At 59.1% G+C, this 25,275-nt stretch overlaps 6 protein-coding genes across 6 annotated transcripts; 2 read left to right on the plus strand and 4 right to left on the minus strand.

Moving 5' to 3' along the window:
* Window positions 1-3,383: 3,383 nt before the first annotated feature.
* Window positions 3,384-4,334, minus strand: MNN4_1 (mannosyltransferase; the record flags this gene model as incomplete). The annotated part of the gene is made up of 3 exons (XM_066778149.1): window positions 3,384-3,999; window positions 4,108-4,117; window positions 4,175-4,334. 3 exons carry the CDS (start codon window positions 4,332-4,334, stop codon window positions 3,384-3,386), a joined length of 786 nt encoding a protein of 261 aa, XP_066632244.1.
* Window positions 4,335-7,583: 3,249 nt separating this feature from the next.
* On the minus strand, window positions 7,584-9,163 carry UGA1 (4-aminobutyrate transaminase; the record flags this gene model as incomplete). Its single annotated transcript, XM_066778150.1, has 2 exons — window positions 7,584-8,790; window positions 8,844-9,163. The coding sequence occupies 2 exons, from the start codon at window positions 9,161-9,163 to the stop codon at window positions 7,584-7,586; spliced, it is 1,527 nt and encodes a 508-aa protein (XP_066632245.1).
* Window positions 9,164-10,171: 1,008 nt separating this feature from the next.
* SET2 (histone methyltransferase set2) lies at window positions 10,172-13,218 on the minus strand (the record flags this gene model as incomplete). The annotated part of the gene is made up of 4 exons (XM_066778151.1): window positions 10,172-10,894; window positions 10,945-11,025; window positions 11,070-12,661; window positions 12,723-13,218. 4 exons carry the CDS (start codon window positions 13,216-13,218, stop codon window positions 10,172-10,174), a joined length of 2,892 nt encoding a protein of 963 aa, XP_066632246.1.
* Window positions 13,219-16,574: 3,356 nt separating this feature from the next.
* SLS55_006723 (uncharacterized protein) lies at window positions 16,575-17,952 on the plus strand (the record flags this gene model as incomplete). The annotated part of the gene is made up of 3 exons (XM_066778152.1): window positions 16,575-16,616; window positions 16,696-16,810; window positions 16,916-17,952. The coding sequence occupies 3 exons, from the start codon at window positions 16,575-16,577 to the stop codon at window positions 17,950-17,952; spliced, it is 1,194 nt and encodes a 397-aa protein (XP_066632247.1).
* Window positions 17,953-19,602: 1,650 nt separating this feature from the next.
* RCE1 (CAAX prenyl protease) lies at window positions 19,603-21,041 on the minus strand (the record flags this gene model as incomplete). The annotated part of the gene is made up of 4 exons (XM_066778153.1): window positions 19,603-20,208; window positions 20,346-20,726; window positions 20,849-20,895; window positions 20,990-21,041. 4 exons carry the CDS (start codon window positions 21,039-21,041, stop codon window positions 19,603-19,605), a joined length of 1,086 nt encoding a protein of 361 aa, XP_066632248.1.
* A 2,798-nt stretch (window positions 21,042-23,839) lies between these two features.
* SLS55_006725 (uncharacterized protein) lies at window positions 23,840-24,787 on the plus strand (the record flags this gene model as incomplete). The annotated part of the gene is made up of 2 exons (XM_066778154.1): window positions 23,840-23,848; window positions 24,176-24,787. The coding sequence occupies 2 exons, from the start codon at window positions 23,840-23,842 to the stop codon at window positions 24,785-24,787; spliced, it is 621 nt and encodes a 206-aa protein (XP_066632249.1).
* Window positions 24,788-25,275: the final 488 nt, after the last annotated feature.

The following is a 25,275-nucleotide window of genomic DNA, read 5'->3' on the forward strand; positions in this document are numbered from 1 at the left end:
TGTGGCGGCGAGGTATGATCCGGCGGGGGCGTTTCAGACGAGGGTGCCGGGCGGGTTCAAGGTGTCGCGGGTGGTGGGTGTGTAGGTAGGGGCTGCTGTCTTCGGAAACGGGGGGTGTGGGGCGGTGGAGGGAGGGAGGGAGGGGGGTTGGATGCTGGCTGCCTGGCTGAAGTTATGTCGGACGCCGCAGTCACGTATTTTATTGTTTCTGCGGTGCTATATGTAATCACCAACGTCAGCATCGGTGACTTGTATAGGCAATTTACTACAAATATATCAGCCGTAGGCGGCCAGAGCAGAGGTCACACTGCATAATCGTGTTGATTCTCTTCATCTTCCGCGCTTCCATGCATGTAGTATTCCTGACGAGAACACTTCGGTTTGCACCTGCGTCAGAACACGACACTTGCAAAACTTAAAGACGATTGTGCCTTTATTGCACAACGCTTTTGACTTAAAGGTGAAGGTATAAGTCTCCATCCATTAAATATCAACTAAACCATTCCTCCGACATTGCCCCATGAGAATCAGAATGCGAAAAAGAACCCAAGCATTCCCGCTCCTCACGCCTTCGCAGACGGCCGTTCGCGTCGCCCGTGAGAAGGAATGCAATAGTCAAGAAACTGGTGTCCACCACACTACCCGTAAGTGATTGCGAACCATGATGAAAAGGTCATTATACACTCACCACTGACCAAATCGGGAGAGTTACCCACCAAAATATACTGACCATGGATCGCATATCAAAGGAGCAAAAAAACCCGCGGAGCCCTGAATCGAGCCATCAACCTACGGGTTTCAATGTGGTGGGTAGACAGGACTCCTTGGCAAAGAACATCTCCATGGATGAGATTCTTTCTCTCCGATGAGAGTTGTTGCCGTCGAGCGAAAGACACAGCCACTGGCTACCCTTATATGCCCCCAAACAACCTTCCCCCCGGCCATGCGTCCAGACCTTGGAACCAACTACCTACGCAGGAAGTGTAGTAGCGTTATCGATGGAGCTTAGGAGGGTCCAATTCTTCCATCACCTGCTGCGACGCGCAAATAATACCAAGCAGTATTAATAGTGTTGCGATACGGGTATATACTCCTTCATCTACTCTCCTCCCCACCCTCCCCACCACTCTTCCCCTGCCTCGCCCTCTTCGCCCTCTCCTCCGCCGCCCTCGCAAGCACCTCCCTCCGACTCAACCCCTCCCCAGCCTCCGCCGTCACCGTCCCGGAACTCCCCACAACCGCCGCCCCACTTCCCCCAAGGACGAATTCCCCGCCCGTCCACCCGCCATGATCGAACGCATCGCCCCTGCCCTCAGGATCATCCGGGGGCTCGTACACCTCGTCCCCGCCGACGCCCCCGACCCTCCTCCCGCCGCTCCTCCAATCGCCCCTCTCCACCTCCCCCTCAATCTCCCTGCACAGATTCCAAAAATTCCGATCGTGCTCGCCCCACACATTATGCGCCAACTCATGGCACAGCGTGCGCCGAATCGTCTTATAATCGCGATACCCATCATACGCATCCGTCCTCAACCTCAACTCAATCACCTCGCCCCTATTCCTGTTCAACCCCAACGTCCTGCTCTCGTGCGTCGTATGCATCGCCGGATCCATCTCCGTCAGCAGCCCCACGGCGAACCCGTGCCTGCGCATCGCCGCCCGCACCCCCGCATCGTCGCGCAGCTTCTCCAGAAACGCCAGACTGCGTTCCGGGCGCGGCAGGTACGCCAGCGGCCGCAGCGCGTGGAACGTGTACCTCACCTCCTCGCTCGCCCGCGCGCTCCCCACGACCCCGCGGCCGGCGGTGCGCGCGGGCGTCGCGGGCGCGGCGACGGCGTAGCGCCGGTTCGACCGCGCGGCGTGCTGCGCCGCCGCCTGCGACACGCGTTGCTGCAGCGACGACACCTCGGCGGCGGTGCTGCCCATGAGGACGATCTTGCGGCGGGCGGCGACGAGGGGGGCGAGGGGCAGGGCGGCCGGGTCGTCGCGGAAAGGCGGTTTGACGAGGCCCGGCTTGGGGGTGATGAGGAATTTTTGGTGGGCGGGGGGGATGGAGAGCGTGGCGGCGACGGCGGCGGAGAGGTGCGTGAGCGTGGCGGAGGCGGGGAGGAAGAGGGTGTAAGGGGTCCCGTGGTGGGTGAGGGTTATGTTGAGCGTGTTGTCCTCCTCCGCGGCGTCGCTGGAGCTGGAGCTGGAGCTGGAGCCGTGCGGGGGCGCGGATGCTGCTGGTGCGGCGGCGGAGGGAGGTGTGGAGGGGGTTGCGGCGTCGTTGTCTGTGGCGGCGGGGGAGGACATGACGACGTCGGCGCCGGCCTCGGGGGTGATGTTTGCGATGTCGTTGTTGGAAATTGTTGTTTCGCGCGGCTGGGCTTGGTGTTCAGCGGTCGATGCCATGATGGTGGAGGTGGAGGTCGGGCTTGCGCCTGCTGGTGGGCGGTGGGCTGTTGTGCGGGCGTGGTGGCGGCATCGTGGTCGGCGCGCGGTGGTGGATGATTATGTAGGACGTCCCGGGGGGGAAAGCTTGGGGGGTGGCGCGTCACGGTTCGCCCAGCTTCGGAGCTCTTCGCCTCCCGCCATCCAACCTTCATTTGTCATCCATCATGATTACCACCACCACCGATGCCCGACGCCGCCGGTTGGCTGCCTGAGGAAGAGAACGCCACAATCACGGATTAGGCATGCTTCGAGAACGCCCTTCCCGCGCATGACTCCATGTTTGCCTTATACGACTCGACGACTACCAAGAGCTCGAATTGCACAGCCAAGCAACGGCGATCCGAGAGCAGCTCGGACCGGCCCACCCTCGTGCTTCGGCGTCTTCCGAGGACCCGGATACGCAATGCCCGTGTATGCTTGGTACTCTTGGTCTGAGGCCACAGAGCATGACGTCCAACACAACCGTGCAGCCCCGTCTCGAAACGTCAATCTTGGTACCGCTAGAGCTTCGTCGCTAGCCAATATCTGGCGGGGACTGAGTCACATCACGCTGGTTATACCTGGAGCTTCCAGAGGCAAATGCCACATCCAAATCATCACCACGATCCATATCAGACTAATGCTGTTCCGCTATGCCACTCGACAACCCAAGAATCCCAAAGAAATTAAGGCGCCAGCAAATATTTGCTGCCACGCCAACCAAACAAACCCGGGTATCATGCCTAAAATGCTCGCATGCTAGTGCAAATAATTAAACAAACAACATCGACCACAGCAACCGTCCGAGCCCGGTTCATCGCTCATTGAAATCATCGACCAGTTCAAGATGTCGGCCTCTCCGGGTCTTCGGGTTCCTTGAGCCATAGCCGTTGTTCGGAATTCCAATGGTGCCTGTCACACGTTAGCATGACGGAAATCGCTGGGAGGAGGATTGTGTGGTTCAAGACTTACCCTTCATACTCCGTCGCCGTCAAGGATTTCTCCTGGTATTCCTCGACAAGGATCTTGTCGTACGCGTAAGGTATCAACGCAGGAACGCCCTCGTATGTGCTCTCTCGCATTGGGTACAGGTCATGCGTGTAGTACTTGTGGTTGTTCTTGCAGGTCCATACACCGGGATTGTGCTCTGGGTCCGTCTCGCTCAAGCCAGTGATGTCGATATACAAGCCATTGGTTGTATCGATCCATCTCGCGTCGATAATGTTCATTCCGTCCCCTTTTACGCGTTCCTCCGAGTGCGGGTTCACGTCCAGTAGGTACGTTCGCTCGACATCACTGCCGTCGGCAGCCCGGTAGTGGACGCGAGTGCGGTTATGGTTCATCCTGAGGAAAGCCAGCGTGCGGTCGGCGACCTGCGTGTCGACGTCCCAGTCCCACGGCAGCATGCGGCCGCTCCACCACCAGCCCAACAGCGTACCGTGAGCAATCCACGTCTCCAATCCTTCCTTCCGGAACCAAGTGAGGTAGGCGCGCGTCATGTGGCGAATCGTCGTCTTGCGCTCCTCGTCGGACACGATGCCGTCAAAGTATCGGACGTCGTAGTGGCCAAGAGTATCATCACCGCTGTGCAGGCAGGTTAGATCGGGGTCTGAGATGGGGTGTCCAATCCAATTGGGAAAGCCAGCAAAACACGGAGAAGACGGTGCGGGTAGTGGCAAGGGTGGAACTTACCCAGGCTCATCTACAAAACAGTCAGTTACGACGAGCAGATGATGGAAGAAAAAAAAGTGGAACTTACGGAAATACTTGAGGGGATCCACGGCTGCACCCTTAGGACGATCGTCATCCGGTTTCCCCGGATCTGCGACTTCTTCCTGGGCGGTCGGAACAGCAGCTGCTAGAGCGGCATGCTGGGTGAACAGCAAACAAGCTGCAGCCGCATACCGAAGGACTCTCATATTGAAGGAGCGGGCAGGAAATAATCGAGTGGGCACCCGCACCCCTTCGTCAATCACGCGCGCGAGAAAAAAGGCAACGCGAAAGCCAAGAGGAATCTGCGCCTATTTGAGCTGGTGGGGGGACCCAGGGATATATGTTGGCTCCCGCGCTACCTCGAGAATGCGTGGGCGCCGGGCTGTGCGACCTCACTTAGGGCGGTGAAGAGCGGCGGCACGAGGCTGGAACGGGAATGCGGATAAAATGGAGTGGGGACCGACAGGACGCGCGGCGATGCTGACGTCGACCTGTAGGAGAATAGATTGTGCGGACACTTCGAGCCGGGTGTGCCTGAGACGCCGGCAGCAGAGGGGAAAACGCGGCGGGCTCGGACAGTGGTTCAGTGGTCGAGGTGGACGAAGTAAGTTGATAAGGCGTGCCGTGTTGGACAGCTGGTGCAGTCAGGCGCGGACGGGCGAGCGAAGCCTTTTCCCAACACGATCCAGCGGCGTGAACTCGGGGCCTCTCCAGCGAGCCAAGGGCGAGGAAGGGAGGAAGAGAAGAGGCTCGCAACAGGCCGGGGCCAGGACATAATATGTAAGGCTGGGGTGAGCGTAATTCGTACTCGGAGGAGAGCACCTGTACGTCAGGATCCATGGGCGCGGCGGCTGGCGGAAGACGGAGAGAGGTCGGTGTTTGATGCCCGAGCGGGTAGGCAAGTTGCAGGCGTACAAACAGGGCAAGCACTCGCGTGGACGCGTGAGAGCCGGGCGGCGCAGCAGGCGAGTCGATTGGCGCGTTGGGGCAGCAGCAGCGGGCAGCGCCGCAACTGCCCTGCCGCAACGATCCTTCCGGTTAGTCGGCAGCGCGCCAAGCTCGGCCAAGCACGCTCCGGGGGCTTTTGGGGAAGTTGAAGCAGCACCAGGCAGCGAGCGCAGAGCCAGAGGGCGAAGCATGAGGCGGGGCGCAGGATTGCTCCACTCAAGCACGCGACCTCTTGCTCTGCGCGGCACCGCATTGGCAGTGCCGGTCCAGGTGTCACAAGCCCCAATCTCCGCCGCAAAGTGCGGAGAAACTCATCACTAAGCACTTAGTCCACTTCCTTCCAAAGCCCATTGGCACGCGTCGCTCCCGGCGCAAGGAAGCGCCCAGCGCGGTGCTGCTCCTCCCAAGCTTTCCGCCCCCTCGTGGCCCAATGGCATTGGAGGCGCAACGGCACGGCAGGCCAAGCGCAACCGCCGGCGAACCCAACAGCGACGGAGCTGTTGGCATGTCGGAGATAAGACTGCGGGCGACGCGACGCGAGACAGAGCCACGCCGGACACGGCCTTCCAGCCATCCGGCCCCTTCCGCTCGAGCACAGGAGGGAAAAGCAACAGCACAGCAAGGATGCATGTTGCAAATAATATCAAGCCTTCATCCCTTTCCCTGCATCGCATCTCACGTCCCCGCAAGTCGCACGCTGGCCCGTTGCCCGGAGATCTCACGGCGAGCACGTCCCTTCTATCCAGGCCGGACAGCACAAGAAGTCACCCAAGCAGTCCAACCACTGAATGAATCAAGCCGTGTATTCGGTTGCCGGCATGACTGCTACACAAGGGCTACCCACCCGCTGCCCCGCCTGGTGCCGGTGCCCACGCTTAGGTCGAGCAAGTAAGAGCAAGGAACCACCAGCGCACGCCCTTTCTTTGCTCCTCGAGATGCAAAAAGTGATCGACAAGAAGCAGATCGCAAACGCAACGGCTGTGGCACAGGCCGTCGGTGTGACCAACCACCTCCGCCGTTCCCAGCTGGCCTCGGTCACCATCCTGTGTCTTACATCCCCAAAAGTCTCCCTGGCGCGGCCGAAGCAAGACAGAAAAAGCCTCTTTTGAATTCCTCGGGACTTTTTCCGTCGCACGCACGTCCGCATATTTGCGCGCGCTCTCCTCAAGCGTTGTCCGCTACCTAGGGGGTGCACGACATATGATTCGACCGAACAAAAAGTCTTCAGAGGTTTGATTGGCCGAACGACGTGCGGAAGTGCGTATATCTTCGATGCCCTCGTTTTCCGTATTCATGCTTCTCCGTCGTTTCCGTTTCCTCTTCTTCACGAACACGCCGTACCGACCGTGTCTGCGGGAGCGAACAAGAAGACGACCCGCTATAAGCATATATCTCCACCCTTAAGCGAACTGTGCTGTGGCTGTGCACCCGGCTCATTTCTCGCCGACTCCTTGCAGCCATTGCCAAGGGACTTGGAAAAGCCACCATATCTATCAAACACCAACCATGCGGGCACCGAAAGTATAAAAAAAAAAAGAGTTGGCTATTTCCACACAGCCTCCCCTCCCCTTGCCCCTTATCCAACAGTCTTGTCCGTGTGTCACCATCCCCTGATCATCTCCATCCCATTTATATAATCTACCATCGTGTCTTCTATTGGGTTCAAATATCATGGAACCTCCATGGCTGATCACCACTTCACCTGTCGACGAGACCCACCGGGAGACCCAATAACAATAGCACCCGGTGAGTGTGCTAATACCTCGAACGGATATCTCGATCCACTACAACAGCACATCATTCTCAACAGGGAAGCATTTCGCATTGGAGAGTATAAGAACAGGCGCCATGGGTACTGGAACTATATATAAAAATAAATTGAGTCGCAACACGCTAATCAGTGATTCGTTTTGATGAGCAACACCATGCTTCAATCTGTGTGCCCAAGCATCTCCTCGTTACAATCTACGGAGAGAAGACGACATCTGGGCAGAAGCAGGTGGTGCATGGAGACCCCAGACTATTTTCCTGGCCCTCTGCTTGTACTTGCACTCTTTTACACTCTTGTTGTATCTTGTTCACTCGAAAATCGTCTTTGCAAAGACTTGAATCTTCCCTTCACCAACGCCTGCTGCGAGAGGTCCATCAATCCTAGACACGAGCACACCAGACAATTGCAGAACACACTCACCAAGATCAATCACGAACCCCACGAGGAAAGGTATATAAACGACAGGCTTCAGTCAGCCGTTCAGTAGTATCATTAATGCACTACATACTTCTTCTTTCTCATGCCGACATGAGCTTATTTCGTGATCGCAATATGCAAAGCAGGCCATTTGCCCGCCAACCGCTGAGAGTATCTCTGATAAAGAAACAATACAACACACACAAAGACCGGTAGAGGGAAAAAAAAAAAACGTCAACGCCAATAATTTTCCCAAGTGAGGAGAAGATTAGATGCCATCGCTCAAGACAGGGATAAACGACGTATTTGAGCAAGAAATTTACGCCTTGAGGACCGACTCGAGGCGCTCGAGGAAGAGGTCGGCGTGGTGCTCCTGGAAGATGAGCATGGGCCTCAACCGGACGGCGGCGGCGCCGCTGCCGCCGATGTTGATGCCGGCGCCCTTGGCGTTCTTGAGCACCTCGTCGCGGCGCGGGCTGTCCCATGCAATGAAGGTGCCCTGGCCCTTGCCGCGGAGGTTCTGGATCTCGTTGGGGTACTGCTGGGCCAGGCGCTCGAGGCCGGCGTACAGGTAGTTGCCGGTGCGGGCCGTGTTCTCGACCAGGTTGAGGCGCTCAATCTCGTTGATGATGCCGCGGAACAGCAGGGCGCGGGCGGGGTCACCCATCCAGGTGTTGAACTGGCGGTAGGGCTTGTTGGGCTTCAGATCCTCGCGGGCGAAGTAGTAGCCGGCCGTCTGGGCCTTCTTGGAGAAGGTGACCATGTCGGGAGGAGACGGGAGGTTCCAGTGCTCGTGAGCCCAGAACTTGCCGGTGGCACCAACGCCAGTCTGGACCTCGTCGACGATCATCAGCACGTCGTTACGCTTGGTGATCTCGCGGAGGCCGTGGAAGAACTGGGGGGAGGCGTGGTTGTCACCGCCCTCAGACTGGATGGGCTCGATGATAATGGCAGCGGGAGGGTTGTGGAACTCCTTGATGATACGCTCGGTCTCCTCGAGGCAGCGCTTCTCCTCGGCGGCGTTCTCAGCAGCGTGCTGGTCAAGAGGGTACTTCAGGCTGGGGAAAGGAGCCTGGGGCCAGTCGAAGGCAGGGATATCAAGCTTGTGGATGGGCTTGCTGCGGGTGGTAGAGAGCGAACCGAAGAGACGGCCGTGGAAACCGGACTTGAAGGACATGATGGACAGCTTGGGAGCGCCGGGAACCGTGTTGTTCATGGCCGTGTCCATCTCCTCGGCAGTGAACTCGACATCGGGACCACCACGCTGGACGCGCCTCTTCCACATGAAAGCCGCCTTGTATGCCAACTCGTTCGCGTCAGAGCCAGACTGGGCGGTGAAGACCTGATCCAGACCCTTGGGGGCAACCTTGAGAACACCAGTCTCGAGGATGTCGGCCCAGTCGTGCTGGGGGAAGTTGCCCAGGGCGGGACGGTTGATGATAGCGCTAGCCATCTCGGGGGAGCTAGCGCCGAGGAGAAGGGCGGCGTTGTTGTAGCCGACGGGGATGGAGGCGATCTGGGCGTAGCTGTGGCATCGTCAGGTTCCGTAGGGAGAGATTGTTCCGCTTCTGTAACTTACACATCCAGGAGGACGTTGCCGTCCAGGTCGGCAAGGTAGTTGCCGTAGCTGCGCCTGTAGTCGGCCATCATGTTCAAGCTCCTCGTGTCGAAGACCTTGCTGAGCCTCTCGATGGCCTTGCTGCTCTCGGGGCCGGGAATGGCACCCTTGACGATGGGGCCCGCGGGCTCATCGGGGAAGAAGGCCTGGTTGGAAGACGCCGGGGCCGAGGCGGTCGCCGCAGAGGCATACTGGCGGGCGGCGAGGACGGCGGACGGGCGGGCAATGGCGCGCTGGGCGCAGGGCCTCAGCGTGTTGGCGGCGCGGATGGCGGAAGACATTGTGGGATGCTGGAGCTGGAATGGAAGAGCTGCGGGAGTGGAGAGCTTTAAGCTCGGTTTAAGCCGCCGATTGCCGTGAAGGACGGATGCGTGGCGCTCTTCTCCGCAAGCTGTGTCGCCGGGCGGATGCGCTGCTGGTGCGAGCTTCGGAGCTTGTCACGCGGTGATTTTAGTGCAGAGACGCGCGCTGGGTGAGCGTGAAGGCTGCCTGCGGGGAGAGAGGAGGCAGGACGCGAGCGGTGCAGTGAGTCAATGGCAAGCAAGAGTGGGAGGCGCGAGGGCAGAGGTGAAGCTTTAAAGCTCCCCCGGCCGCGGCGGGGCGTGGCTATCGATTGCAGGGATGGCGCGGTGCAGCCCAGCCGAGCTTGCGCCCTTGACGCCGTTGCGAGGCAACGCGGTGAATCTGACTGGCCGTAGCTGCTTTTGGCCACTCGACGCGAGCCTTAAAACGGCTCCAGATCCAGCAGGCCTCCGCGATCGCTCCATCTGCCCTTCCCCGGTGCCACGACGACGGCGTATCCGGCGGCGGAGCGTGTACGGCGGCCCTGCCAACTGCCCCTCGGCACCCCGAGCACATGATAACGCGCTACCGGCGCTGCTTGCACCCGAAAACATTACCAAATTTTGTCCTTATGTATTCGCCGCCGTCCGCACGACATGCAGCCTTGACAAATGCCTTCCGCCCTCTGCATCTCCGCCCCGCCCAGCGTCCCTCCCGTGCCTCCCAGACGATACCTACATGTCTCGTCGAGCGAGACTGAAACCCAGTGCTTTCCCATAGCCGCCGCTGAAATGCAAGACTATACCAGTTCCTCAACGCCGTCCGAATAGCTGCGAGGCCGTAGCCGCCCTTTTGTTTGGAACCACTCAAGCAGATCCACCAATTCAATGCACGCCCGATTAAAAGAAAGAATAATGTCAATCAAAAGCCTTTAACCAGAGAAAGTATAGGCCAACGCCTCCAATTCCGCAAAAGAGTCACTTCCACGGCCGGCAACGCTCCTTGCATCACCTGCCGTTGGCGACACCAAGATGGCGGAGCCGTTCCGAATGCATGCCGTCGAAGTTGTCATACGAGTCGCTTGTTGATGGGGTGGCCAGCTGCATCGGACTGGGGTGCCCATTCGCTCCCGAGACGTCTCCGAGCCCTGCTTGGATGGCCTTGTTTCTCTGCACGCTAAGGTCATTCTTTGCTTGCGCACTACTAGCCGCTGCGTTGCTGATGTGCGCTTCAACCGACCCGTCCTCAAACGAGTTGAGCGCAGCTTGTTGGAACGCGTCGCCATCGTCGATCGCCTCGCCTTGTTCATTGAACACTGTGCTGTCAGCAGGCGGGGGAGGCGGCGGAGGCGGGGGAGGAGTGTCGACGTCTGTCGATTTCAACCTCTTGAAAGACGACTCGCCTTCCCCTTCCATGAGCGTGCTGACCGAAGCCGCTGTTTGCCTCTTGCGCTTGGTTGAGTTTCCAGGAGAATCCTCTGAAGTCTCACCCTTGTCGCGCGCATCAGGCATAGCGTCGTCCCGAGTGCCCGCAGAACCTGGATCACCTGGAGGTGTTGTGCTACCGGAAGCATCCGGCTGCTGCTTCTCGAACTTCCTTTTCTTTTCACATGCCTTCTCCAAAGTCTCTTGGACGTGCTTTTTCATGTCCTTGACATGTTTCTCCGATATTCTGGTCGGGTCCTCGACACGGCCACGCTTATAGTCCGAGTTGACGATCTTCTTCGAGAGCTATAGAGTGTGAGCAGGAAATAAGATTCAGAAGGGGAGGAATAACTAACCTCTTTTCCAAGGCGCTTCAAGTCCTCTTTCGAAAGTCTCTTGCTGAATTTGTTCAACACGTAACTGATATGCGGGAAGATCTGTGCGGGACATTAGCAGGCACCCAAAGGCTATCAAGGCGTACCCATACGGTGTTCTCATAAATCTTCCGCTGCTTCTCCTCGCTATAAGACCTCCACTTTTCTTCACCAGCCGTTCTATCTTTCTTTGCCGACTCTGGCTGAGGAGTCCTGCCCCCTGGACTTTGCGTCTTCGGAGTACCGTCGGTAATCTCGCGAATGATATCCTGGAGCTTTTGCTGATGAGTCTTCTCCTTGGATGGGGCAGGCGGCTGTGGTGCTGGGGTGGTCGGACGCTGCCAGCTAGTCGCACCACTGGCACTGTAGTAATAGATTTTCTTTTCCGCATCTGTGGTCATGAACCATCCATGAGGCAGGGGGTTGAAATGAGGCGGACGGCGAAATTGCCTCGGGCCTGCTGGGAAAGGCCTGGCGGGTATAGGGTTGCGATTGGAGGGGCCCTTTGGTGCGTCCGGTGAAGCCGAGCGCTCCTTCGAAACACGTTCGGCACGTTCAGCCCATCTTGAATCGTAGGCACTGGGGCCGTTCTGCTCGCGCTTGACCCTGGGAATCCTGTACTCCATCTTAAGCTGACTCCATTCATGGAGAAGCCTCGATGCCTTGCTCGATACCCGCTCGTCCTCGCATGACTGCAACTTCTCGATTGTCTCTTCGATATTCGAGTTTTGGATCTTGTTGCGGGAAAGGCGAGGCATCTTATCGAGGATGTCGAGGACCTGCGCAGCAACATTGTGATCATCCATGAATGTGTTCAGGGTGGTTTTGAGGATTTGGTAGCCGTGCATCCTGATTACGCGGTTCATGACCTTTTCGTCGTCGCTGCTCTGGATGCGGCTCAGTAGCTTAACGCCAATCCACTTCTCCTTGCATTGCATTAGCGTGGCCATAACCTTAGTAACGCCGCCCTCATCGAGGGACTTCGGCTGAACGTTGTTGACGTATTCCTCGTCGTCCTCGGAGATCTTCTTCTTGCGGGGCTTCTTGGCGACAGCGGTGTCCCAGCTGTCCTCATCATCGATGCCAAGCGCCTCGATTGTGGCGTGCGACAGCTTCGTAGCATTGTCTGTCTGCGTCTTGCCGCCAATGAAGCCGGTGCAGTTTGCCTCGCCGCAGTAGCAGGGTTGCGGGTCTGCGCCATAGCGGTCGACGTTGTAGTTGAAAACGAGCTCCTCGCCGGCCTTGATGTGGCGCTCGGCAAAGATGCCCATGCGCAATTTCTCCCCAACCACCCATTTGTCCACAAAGCAGTTGGGATTGCAGGAATGGTTGCAGAAACGACCGAGGTTACCTTTCTTTGTCGCATCGACGAATTCTCCCTTACTCAGAGACATGAAATAAAAATGCTTGATCTTCTCGTGGTCGTACTGGACCATGCGGCCGCGGAATGCCCGTTCGTTGATGACTTCTCCGATATACTCGTACACAAAGTCATTCGGCTTGAGGTCAGTGTTCGCCCGAAGTCCATATCCTTTCTTTTCTGTTCTGAAGACCGTGACGTCGGCGTACTGCTTATTGAGGAAACGCTGGTTTTGGCATTCGGGGCCGCATCCACAATCGCCGACGCATTCCATTTTGGTTGCGCGATTGATGCAATCAGAATCCTCTCCGCAGGCAACGTTCTTCCTGCTCTCTGGATCTGTAAAGGAAGGTCAGAACATCCGCTCGGATAATAACGAAGATGGAGATTGATGACATACCCCACTCCTCGGCACAGTCGCATTCAAGCGCGTGCTCGGTCGAACCCAAGTACTTGTTGCCATACGTGCAGCTCTCAATAACATCGAAGGTCCCCTTGGATTCCTCGGTCTTGTCTTCATGGTCCAAATAGAGCGGTGGCGGCTTCGCGACAACCTTTTGCGACGTCGAGCGGGCGAGTTTGGGAGCCTTGCCCGGCTCCATCTTGACGGTGATGTCGCCACCGAGGATTTCCTCGCGCTCCGAGCCCTCTCCGGGTGAGCCGCTGCTCCTCTCGGTCTTGATCGGCGTGTGAGTTCTTGACTCCGCAGCCGGCCCCGGTGATGCAGCATGGCCATTTGATGTTGCGGTTGTTGCGGCGCGCCCCTTCCCGTCCTCTTCCACGCTTTGCTTCACGTCCGCATCTCCATCCTCCGCAGGGGTGTTTGGCTCCAGCTTCATGTCGCGGACTTCGGGCTCCAGGCGGGACGCCTTGCTGTCGGCATCGCTGTCCGACATGATGGGCGTCGACAAGGGCCGGTGGTGATCGTGGGGTGCCGGCAGGTGGGAGGAGGTTGCGGCGGCGAGTGAAGGGAAGAAAACCACGCTCCAAGCCCGTCGAGCACTAAGCGATTCCGTGTCTACTCAGGGCCCAAACTCGCAGCAGCATGACCTCCTGTCGCTCTTCCGCACCTGCGCATGCGCGTCGGGGGGTGTCTGCGCCGAGGGCAGTTGGGAGGGTGCTTGACGCTGGGTTTGCGGCGGACGAGATGCGCGTCGACCGGCCGGCTCGGTCTGCGGGCGGCGGCGGACGGCGAGTGACGGCGGGAGCGATGTCGCGAGAGGCAGAATTGGCGCGTCGGGCGAGAGCGCGGTCGGCGGGCGAACGGCGGAAGAGAGAGCGTGGGTGGTCTTGAGGAGGAGAAGGCGAATGAAGGAGCGGTGCGGGAGACAGGAAGACCCTTCGTTACGGCATGCTCTGCGAGTTACGCGTTCGGCGCAGCGTTACCAGTGCCCGGATAACTCCCGCAAAGACGGACCGTCACCGATGCGGCTGTGGCATAGACAGAAGCGTCAAGTCTGTAGACGCGGCCCTCTATGAGGCTCTGCAGCCGTAGCTTGAGCGACATCTCGGCACTGCCTTCGCCGATGCGGCAGGGGTCTGGAGTGAGGCCTGCACGCCACAGCGCTCCAGAGATAAAACAGGGACCGTGATTGGCATGTGTGAATAGCCATGATGCGTCTTTTTGCGCTTTTCTTGCGGCCCAGGCGACCCTCCGTCTTTCGTTCTCACCATGCAGCGGGCGGCGGCCGCGAGTGGATCGGAGACCGGCATGCGGAGGGAAGGTTGCTGCTCGCTTCCTTACCTGTCTCTAGACCACCCCGGACTCGGGCAGCGACTCTACGGGCTCGACTTCAGCCGCGGTGAAACGCAAGCTCGCGCAGCATTTCGACGCGCGTGTGTCGACAAGAGACATCGCGTCACGGCAAATTGAAGCTTGCTCGTGACTGCGTAAGCTGTTAGCTGGTTGACACGGCGCTCGCTTATTGTCAGCGGGCTGCATCCCGAGGCATTTTAAGCCGACAATGCGTTCCAACGCCTGTAGAACCCAATCCTCGCCGCTCTCCCAACATGAATCTTCTGCAGCTTCCAACAGACCTTTGCAACCCCGATCTACACTAGGCCTGGGAGATCCTGAACTGCCGATGGGGTGCAAGTATCACCGTCCTGCCGGCTTCTTATGTAATCATGTCTGCGATTGGAGCACTGGCGACTCAAGGCATTAAGGCAACCTATTTGCAGCGGAACGCATCCACGCGTCCTCCTGCCGCAGTGCAAGATTTCGAGAAGCTGTTCTCTGTACCTCACACTTAGCTCCAAGTCAGAACGTGGCGATGCAGGCCTGCTCATCTACATTGAGTTAGAAAACCCCGACAGCCAGATCGTGCATGATGCACTTCCTTGCTCATTTGTCGACTGGCGGACAGCATCCAGCCTGTTATGGAACCATTTGCGAAATATGACCACTCACTGGCCTGCCCGCGCGTCGTTTCAGATGTTGGGTGCGGCAGCGCCTGTCGTGCCATGTAACTAAAAGGCCGACGTATATTTCCCTATAAGGAAAGGGGCGGTCGCGGCGGACAATAAGAGAACGCTGGTCTGTGCCGGCTTCTGCCGTACTTCCAGAAGCCGAGGGCAGAACCTGGTTCATGGATGAAAGCGTGTCTCTGCATGGACGGCGGGCTGGAGATCTCTGCCCCTGTGGTCCAATCGGTCATCGTCCACCAACGACTGTGGCTCAGACGCCCTCCCCGCGCTGTACTCGCCTTACAACAGGGCGAGACTGCCCTCCGCAACAACAGACTCGTTTCGAAGGGCCGTCGGGAGACCTATTGCAGGCTCGCACAGAATTGCAGCATCGAGTAACCGTAGCATTTAACCGGGTGCAGAGGGCAACAACAGCCACAAAAGCCTGATCCGGACAACTGCTTTCCGCTCCGTGCTGGAAAGCCATGGTGCAATGCTCAACGAATCATTCGACGAAGCCCGCTGCCGCAAGAATACGCGCATGTTGCGAAAGATTGCTGACCTCTGGCGGTCGTGGCGGGTGTCTCGTATCAAGTTGCACCGATGGTCCTGGGACGATCTCTTCGCACGCACGGCGATCCCAACCAGCCGCCCTCGAAGCCTCCGACTCGCGGAGATCATCTGTGCGCGCGATCCAGCGACGGATCGCCCAGCGGAGGCGGCCCTGGGCATCAGCGGCAGCAGCCGTGACAGAGGCGTTCGCGGCGCACGAGATGCTGCAAGGTACACGGGCGGCTCCCCAGAGTGAGGGCTGGCTGTATGGTGCTACGTGGCTCTGCAGGCTCGGCAGTTGCCATTGGGCGTGGTGAGGGGAAATGGGGAGCCGGCTGGACGGCAGCTGTGTATAAAGAGAGCACTCGGGGGTTGTGTGCGGAACGGCGCCGGCACCGCGGCGACTCGACTCCCAGGCGTCTGGCGCCATCTGCCACCCGGTCCGCAATAGCCGTGGGCTCGACACACCTCCGGCGGCTCGAGAGGCCTGTTCGGGCAGGCGAACGGCGCGCGTGGGCGGGATGCTGACGTTGTTTGCGCAGGACGCGGGCGTGCACGGCGCGGCGGCTGGACTTGGGGCACGACGAGCCCTAGTGTTGCAGAGAGGAGTCGTGAGACGCCCGCGCCAGGGGCTTGAAACTCGATAGCGACGAGCTTAAAAAAGTTTCAGTGTTTCGCGCCGGACAGGGCGGGCGCTGATTGGCCGGCGCTTGAGCCGCTCGCTCTCTGCTCTCTGCTCCCAGCCTCCGCCCACGCCTGCCCGGTCGCGCATTGCCCGAACAGGTCCAGCACGCTCGTCGTACCAAGGCGCACCGGGCAGCAGGCGGCGAGCACAGCCGGCAGGCCCGTCGCCGGCGCTGCTGCTGCGCGGGCGCGGTGGTGTTGACGAGCAGCTAATTATGCACGTCACGAAGCTGCAAGCCAGCTCCATCCATGTCTGTTTTCTTTCCCATCTCTCTTCTCGTCCCTTCTCGCAGCAGTGCTCCCAGTTCCTTCATCTGCCGCTCTGTGCGCGTCTGAGGCCGCCGCATGCAGACATGTAGCATACTCCTTTTCTGTACATCTCCACAACCACTCTCCCGCACGCTCGTTTCTTCATCCGTTTCACTCACCCTCGTTTGGTCCTGTTGCTTCCAGTCCCGCCCGCGCTGCCGCCGTATCGCGCGCGCGTCTGCATCCTGCTTGACGGCCTTGTGATCGCTTTTTGCTCATTTAGTCCTGCTGCATCGACCCCCGTGTATGGACGCGAGACTTTCTTTCCCTACGCCCTCCGTACTACTCCGAACTCCTCGCCATGGAGCCTTCAAGGGACATCCCTTGGGCTGAGCACGAGAAGGTGCGTGCGAAGAGCCGCCCGCCCACCCTCCGCTGCCGCCGCGGCGCCCCCTCCCAGGCTGATTTAAGCGCGCTCCCAGGTCTACCTTCTGGCCGAGATAATGAAGGCCGCGCCCGTCTCGTCGGAGAGGCTGTTCCACATCATCAAGAGCGCCGGCATCCAGCCAAAGTGGGCGGAGATCGCGCTGCCACAAGGTACCTGACAACCCTGCGCCAATCGCGCCCACCGACCACCCAAGATCGCCGCATCGCGCCCGCTCTCACTGAGCTCGACTGTGTTAACGCGTCAATCCGCTCCAGGGCGCTCTCTGCGCCAGTCTCAGATGGCATTCCAGGACCTTATCGCGCAGTTCTCCGCCCACGATTCCCGCGGAGGCGGCACCGCGAGCGCGGGGCCCGTCCAGTACCACCTCGCGCACCAACCCTCGCCCCAGCAGCACCAGCAGCAGCACCCGCATGCCGTCTTCCACGGCCACCAGCCGCCCGTCGAGATACCGCGCAAGCGGCCGCTGGCCCCCGACGTGTCGACGCAGACCGGCCGCCTGCTCCAGCCCCGCCCACCCAACCCCTACCCGGCGGGCGACCCAGCTGCTGCCGCCGCCGCCGCCTCCGCCGCCGCCGCGTCGTCCATGCTGCACCAGCACCAACATCACCACCAGGGCGCCGTCGCGGGTCCCGCGTACATAATGTCGCCGACGCTGGGAACCGAGGGCACGAGCAAGAAGCGCCGCGGCCGCCCGACGAAAGCAGAGGCCCAGGCGCGCGCCGCCGAGGCCGCCGCGCGAGGCGAGCCGTATCCGCCGCCGAAGACGGGGAAGCGCGCGTCCATGGTGTCCGCACTGAGCAGCAGCAGCGGGGGAGCGGAAGCTCCAGGCGCCGGGCGCTCAGCGGGTGCGGGGACGAGGAGCCCCGGCACGCCCGTGAGCGGCGCTGTTGGCGGCGCTGGCACAATGATCAGGCCCGAGCGTGAGCAGATGTCCGTGAGCAGTATGATGACGGCACCAGCAGGTGAACGTGGTCTTGGTGAGCCTGGCGGCGCCGCGGCACGCGAAGGGAGGGTACGAGAGAGGCAGTCAAGCCTCGACGTGCCGGTGTCTCCCAAGGCCAACCCGGAGGTGAGCGAGAGCGCCGGAGGGGCTCTTGCGTCGCCAACCAAGGCAGGGGCGCAGGTACCTGAGGGCCGCCGCGATACTCTCCTGACACAGGGGTCGCCCGTGGCGGTGTCGACAACTTCGTCTCCGGGCGAAGAACGAGAGAGAGAGACGCCGCGCGAAGCGAGCGAAGAACACAAGCGCCGTGCGACGCCACATTCGTTTAAAGACACCGTGGGCATTTGACGACCTTGAGCAGCATCACGAGAGCCAGCAAGCAGAAGCACGGCACAGCAGCGCAGAGCAGGACCCGAACCAACACCGCACCACCACCCTCGTTACTGACCAAACCCACCCCATTGCCCTCGCTTGAACCCCATTTACTCCTCAGGTCGCACGCGGATGCACCGGGAAATGAGACCCAGGAAATACGATTCTCTTAGGGCGGCGATATCTTGTCGAAAAAGCAAATCAAGTAAGCACGTTACGCAATCATGCAGGACGACCAAGCACAAAATCTCTCTATCTTCAGAAACGCTGTCATGTCGACAAAGAGCGGAAGGAAGACTTCAAAATAACGTACCGCCACGAAGTTACGCGGAGGATATCTGGCTTCGCATACACTTCCCCATTTTCCTTTCCAAAAAGTGCGCTTTTTCCTTTCAAATCTGTTGGGCGTTTTAGGACTTCTTGTCGTCCAAATATTTCCTCTCGTCTGGTGGACTCTCCTTCACACCCACCATGAGCGCCGTTTTCCGGAACGTTGTCGTTACCCGCAAACAATCCCTTGCGCTCTTCTCCCTGTCCAATTTAGCTCAATTGCTTTGGTCATTTCTTTCTCTTTTCCAACGTCTCAGCGGTCTACGAGCCAAAGATTCACGACTCTCCTTGTCACACAGCTCAGTAGGGAAAATTTCTTCGCGCGTCTTGTTCTTCTATTCTTCGCCAGGAGCATAACATCATTGTATAGCGATTACTGCTCTCTTATCTACCCGTTGTCTTTCTTTTCGTCCCTTCTTTGTGGGACGACTGGGGGCGCGGATGACCAAGTTAATATGTAATCATAGTTCATCTTTACATCGTTCTTGTTTGCGTTGAAAGTATCAATTAGCGACTTCCTGTCCCCCTTCTCGCAAACATGAACACTACTTTCGTCTTGTCAACTTGGACTTTATGGATTCTTCCTTTCAGAAAAACAAAAGGTAGTGAACGTACACTTATTGCTCCTTGTTTACTTTTTCGGGCCCGTCTCGGGTATCTATGTACGAATATCATGATTCCTTTTTTTTTCTTCCCCAGAGTTCAGATTGTTTTCTACTCCTCTTGATAATTTCTTACCCACGTTTGCTCATCGTTCCTCCCTTCCGCACACATGATACTACGCCGGGTCTGATGCTTCTTTTCATTTTCTACTGGTAACGGCCATGCAATGTCTTAGCTATATATACACAGCTGTAGAGTATTCGCGCTTGGAGCCCCTGCGCAATCTTCATATTCTTAATGGCATACCGAAAGCTACTGAGCAAGTGTGATAGGTCAATGTTTGTCCGCACATCAGTCGTTCTCTCATTACGCATTACAACTACATCTCTCTCTGAGTAATCGTTACATGGGGATAATATCTGCAACACGCCCACATAATGCTTATCGGCCAAAGTGGGCGTCTGCCATGAACTCTCCCAAATCTCCTTTTTTTCCCCTCTCCTCTCCTTCTCGATGACGAACGAACTCCCTACCTTTTTTTTTGTTCTTCTTCTATTAATAGCCCAAACACCGGGTTCCAAGTTTCGCACGCGCGGCAGAGCAAGGAACCCTGCAACCGCACTTGAAGCATCCTTCGGCGGGAAGAAGACCGCATGCCGTTAATACAGCCGAACAAACCTGGTCTCGCTCTTCTCACACGGCGAATCCAGCCAGCGCGTTCTCGCTCGCCGTCAGCGGCCACAGCAGCCACCAGAAGCCGAGCGCGCCACCCACCAGCAGCGTGTAGTACGCGACCGTCCAGCCGATGTGATCGTCATGCTGCGCAGCCGCCGGCGCCGGCGCCCAGCCATCCGCCCTCTTCCCCTGACCACCACCACCAAAACCGGCAGGACCGATGGGCACGGCGGCCTCGGGGGTAGCCGGAGACGACGAGGAGAGGTGGTGGTGGTGGTGGTGGCGGGCGGGAGCGGCGACGACGCGGCCCCAGAGGCGGGGCAGGCCCATCCAGTTGCAGAAGGCGTGGGCGAGGATGACGGCGGGCAGCGAGGCGGTGCGGACGAAGATGAAGGCGGCGAGGAAGCCGAAGAGCGACGTGTAGGCGAACTGGAACAGCGAGCGGGCGACGCCGGCGGCGACGGGCGTGTGCGGGTGCGTGATGCGGAACTCGTAGAAGTGGTGCACGTGCGCGATGCCGAAGTAGAGCGGCGTCACGAAGACGGTCGTCGTCGGCGAGACGTGCGCCGACAGGTGCAGCGGGATCATGAGCGAGCGCCAGATCAGCTCTTCCGTCGTGGGGCCCTGCAAAGTGTGGGGGGAGGCGGAGGTCAGTGGAGGTTGGGTTTGAGGCGGTGGTTGTGGTTGGTGATGGAAGCCGCCCGCATGTGGAATGGGGCCATGCGGTTGGTTTTTTGGTTGCATGGCTGGTTTGAACTTACGGCGACGAAGTTGCGCCAGCCGATCCAGCTGCTGAAGGTCTCGTTGACGTGCCTTCCCACGATCCAGTCGCGCCAGTCCCCGTCTACAATGCCGTTCTCGAATAGCGGCCCGGCGAACAGGACGCAGAGCAGCAGCAGCACCTTGATTATATCTGGAATCGAGATGGGCCACCAGCCAAGGTGGTGCAAGGCGTCCAGGAAGCTATCGTGGGCAGACTGGGCGAGGATGTAGAGGGTGATCATGGTGCATATGATGCATGAGCTGGTGACGGCGCGTATGCGCGCGCGGATGACCGAGGGCGCATCTCGGTGGAGGGTCTGCGACGGACGCGTGGATTTGGAAAGGTAGAAGGGCACGACGTAGATAACGGTGAACAGCACCTGTTGGGGTGGACGTCAGAAGAAGCTCGGTGCTGGGCGGAACGGCGCATGGCCAATGGTTGGAAGCTCGGCGCTTCGCCGCAGGTGGAGATACTGCGGAACGGGCGGTGTAAGGAACTCACAGAGAGCAGGGCCGCGGAAGCTGGGGTAATGGCAGGACCGGTGGCTACTGTTGAAACGGAAGCAGGTTAGTTTTGGCACGCGTGCTGTAAGGCGGCGGCGGAAGAGCCGCTGGTGGGCTAGAGGCCAGACAGCCAACGCACCTGGCTCGCTGCGACCGACGCGCAGGCGCTGGAGAAAGTGGACGGGCGCCATGGCACTGGAGGACGCAGCAGAGGTCGGCGCTACGCCGTTCGGAGGGCAATGCAGGCGGGAGGTGGCAGCAGAAGAGCACTCGTCGCTCTTTGTGCATCCGCGTTCGTCATTGCCGTGGTGGGCGCGTGGCCCTTGCAGCGAATCCACACCCGCGCGATTGCCGGAGCGAGACGCCCCGACCGACGAAGCGACGAAGCTTGGGCGCGCCGTGGCCCGTTAGGCTGCTCTCCAGCCTCTGATTAACGGCCAACCGATCGTCGACAGCACGCCGCAAACGCGCGCGGCTCAGCCAAGTCGGCCGCCCGGCAGCTGGCCACCAGCCACTCGTGCCGCGCCCCCCAATTTGGCGTCGCCATGCAGCACCAGCGGCCGGCCCGCCGTCGACTGGTGGTATCGATAACAGCCGTCCTGTCCGTCCAATCTCGCCAATGCACACCAGCGCCTCCTGGGCCACCACGCGTCCAGGGCGTGCAGGCGCGTTTCGTTGTCGCCGGCCAGCAAGTGATGATCTTCTGCCCTCTCCCTCGCACCGGCCGTCGTCCTCTGCTCATCGTCGTCCTGCCCGCCTGCCGGCCATCAGCAATCTCAACCCTCGCTCGCTCACCACTCGCGCGCGCCGCCCCGAGTCCTGCGCGTGCCTCTGCCGCCCCGTGCCTCTCGGCCTCGTCCAGCGTCCGTGCCCCCCTAGTGCGCCGCGGAGCAGGCTGCAGGTGCAGGCCTGCCTGTCCGTCGCAGAGTGCGCCGGCGCTGCTCAGGCCTCCTGAATATTTACAGCCAGACGCTTCCCGCCGACCCCAAACTTTCAAAACCTCAGTTGTCGTTTCGTTCCCTCACGCGGCCCCCAGCGCCAGCCCGGCCAATTCCCTCGCCTTTGCAATGCTTTTCTAACTACAAGTCACTCTCTGCACCTATTACTATTCTTGCATATCTTATTTCCCACGGATTTTTGCAGCCGCCCCGATTCTTCTAATTTAATGTCTCTTCGACCCGGTCTTGTGCCTGTTCCCCGAGCATTTGCCCCTACACCCGCTCCATAGTAGGCCGGGGAGAGACATGTCTTCCCAGCCTACGTCCGACACACACTCCCAATCGCCGCCATCGACGCCCCGCGCTGCCCGTCCCGCCTCCAACAGGACCTCGGTCGCCGGCGGTCCGACCATCCGCATCGTCGAGGACCCAGGCTCGCCCGTCTATGGAAAATCCCCCTACGCGGCCGAGCCGTCGCAACTCCGCTCGCCAATCCTATCGCCCTCATCCGCACAGGGATCACGTCATGATGGCCTGGCCTCGCCTGTTTCAGATTCGGGACGCTCAGCCAGTCCTGGAGCAGACTCGCGACGAGGTTCGTTCGTGCAGCGAATGGCGATGCGGTACGAACACCTGGGCACCAAGCCCGCGCCGTCTGAGCCACGACAGTCTTCCGCGTCTTATCGCGCGTCGACGTCAACCACGACGTCGAATGCGGAGACGTTGACCACTCTCGCTGCGCCGTCCTCCCCTTCTTACAACCGTTTTTCCCAAGGCACCACGCCGCCAACATCACCTCTGCCGTCATTCTCGGATCGTAAGCATGACAGTTTCGGCAGTCTAAGCTTACTCCAGGAAGAGAAGCCTCCGACTGCTGCGACTGCACCGACACCGACGGTGCCAACCGCGTCGGCCGCGCCATCTGTGCTAAGTGGGCCAACTGCGTCGACTGTCCGCGCGGTCATTCCTTCTTCGTCAACAACTGGTGACACTGCATCCACTTACGGACAGACTCCGGATACCTCAAGGCTTTCGCAGGATTACGATATAACACAAACTTCGTACGAGGATTCCGACACTTCCACGCCGACTCTAACCTACCATCACAAGGATCGCCACGGCTCCTTCAGTTCCTTTTCTTCGCGCGACACTCCCGGTGATCGGCCAGCCAGCCGCGGCAGGGGCCCTGAGAACCGACAAAGTTTTTGGGCAGGCTCTTCCGGAGCATCGTCCGATGACAGACCCCCCACTCGCGGTAGCAATTACGTCCGCCACGGTTCCGACTCTGACGAGCCCGAGCGGCCCCCGACTAGAGGTTCCAACAGCGTCCGCAGTTTTTCCTCTGGCCACACCGTAAACAGGAGACCTTCGAGAGCAAACCTCAGGGAAGCCTCGGACCAGTCTTTCAGCAGTGGAGATCCAATTAACCGTCCGCGGTCGTCAAGCAGTCCGCTTGGCACTTCACACGAGAACCGCTCGATTGAGGATAACTCTGTTATACACTATCCCAACCAGCCCTCTTCTTCTGGCGAGGGATGGTCTCATCCGCGCAATTTCCCGCCCCCGCCTCCACCTATGCCCGAGCCCGATTCACCACCAAGGAGGTACAAATGGAGTCCCCCGCTTTCAACCATCGAGTCGGTTTCCGAGCCGCGGACCGGTTCGGTAGCCAGCACCATGGCTCTCAGCGGAATGACTCGGTCAAACAGGAGGCAGACAATGGGTAGTTACGGTTCGTCTGACCCGTGGACTTCGTCTGAGCATCGTTCTTCCGAGAGTCGCCCGGATGTCCCATCCACTCCAAGCGAATTTTCAGTGTGGCCTCGCCCGGTTTTTGCTGGATCAAGGAATGGAAATGGTCAGGTGGAAAGCCGGCATTCAGAAGAGGGCAACGATACGGTGGGAGAGCTGCAGCCTCAACCTCTGCGTATGCAGCGCTCTGGTCTGTTTCGGAGAGGTTCGAACGGGAACCTGTCCAATGACGGTCGGCCAGACACTGCAGCGTCGGATCGCAGCTCTTACTCCAGCCTCTTCGCCAATAGTCTCCCACAATGGGCGAGGTAAGTGTCGCACCTGCACGCGCCATACTCAGCTGTGGCTGGCTGTCTGAGTGGAAAAAAGAAAAAGCGCTAATGGCCACTAGGGTATACTACCGTCGCAGCGAACGCCTATCCCTGGCGACCGATTCTTCCAGTTCTCCAAGCAACAGCCCCCTCCCCAGCCGCTCTGCAACGATGCATTCCGGCACCAGCCGCTCGCCAACAGAGGCCAACTTTCCAATTCACCCTATCTGGTCTCCGAGGCGCCGGCCGCACGAGCGCGACTATTCGGGGTCTACCTCCGGTCACGGATCGCTGGGGCCAAACGTCATGCCTTACGAATCCCAGGATTCCATTGGGCTTGCGCCGCAGCGAAAGCCTACTCACCACGGCGAGGGCGCAAACCGCCCTCGTACCAATACGGCTGGAACGAGGAGCATGCCTCCGACGGCGGGTGGAAGAGAGTCGTTCACACCGCGGTTGCGGCGCAACCGCAAGAGCGTGACGCTGAGCGTCTGGACAACGCCCAGCATGGACCAGGCGCTCGGTGCACCTGCGAACAAGTACATTCTGCTGTTCGCGCTTGGATTCGTCCTCCCGCTGTGCTGGTTCATTGCGGCGATTCTCCCGCTCCCGGTGCGGCCCAACGACGAGTTCGAGCGTCTTGAGAGCGAGAAGATGATGGCGGAGAAGGGCCAGAACAAGGGCAAAGAGCGCGCAACCGAGTTGCAGCCGACAGCCCCGGGCGGTAGGGCCATGACGGGAAATGAAACTAATATCGAAGCGGGACTGGGCCTGGATCTACGAAATAAGACGCAAATACACCAGAGGGACTGGGCGCAAGAGGAAAGATTATGGCAAAAGGCCAAATGGTGGCGGAGGGTTAATCGAGTCATGTCGGTGGTCGGAGTCGGCGTCATCGCAGCAGTGGTCGCCCTCGCGGTGATTTATACCAGGTAAAGAGACATCAAAAGTCCTTTTGGGTGGCTGCATCATCTTCCGGGGGGAATTTTCTGTTACATCGTCCTTGTTTTCTTGATATCCTGCCACGTTTTCGTGGCTCTGTTCTTTTCAAGATCAGTCATCTGACATCTACCTATCTACTACCTACCTACCTTACCTATCTACATACAACCTCTTCTTACGCTCTAATGCCGTCACGCATTCGCAAAGTCCCTTTTTTTCCTTGGCTTCTCTCCGCACCTTACTCGTGCGACACTTTCTTCTGTTGATCGTTTCTCTTCGTGATTTGCTTCAGACGAAGTCGATGATTGCACGGCTCACTACGGCCTCCGCGCTCCTTCAAGCATTTCACAGACGCACGCACGTACACGCTGCTCTTGGTTATTATGCGGTTCAATATCTCGTCGTTGTCGTTCCCCCTGTAAGTTCGCGAGTAATATTGCGCACTGTAACGAGTACTGTTATCTGAGCGTCCTGTTCTTCTT

This window comes from Diplodia seriata, assembly GCF_021436955.1.
Source record: "Diplodia seriata strain FDS-637 chromosome Unknown scaffold_6, whole genome shotgun sequence".
Classification (NCBI taxonomy): Eukaryota; Fungi; Ascomycota; class Dothideomycetes; order Botryosphaeriales; family Botryosphaeriaceae; genus Diplodia; species Diplodia seriata.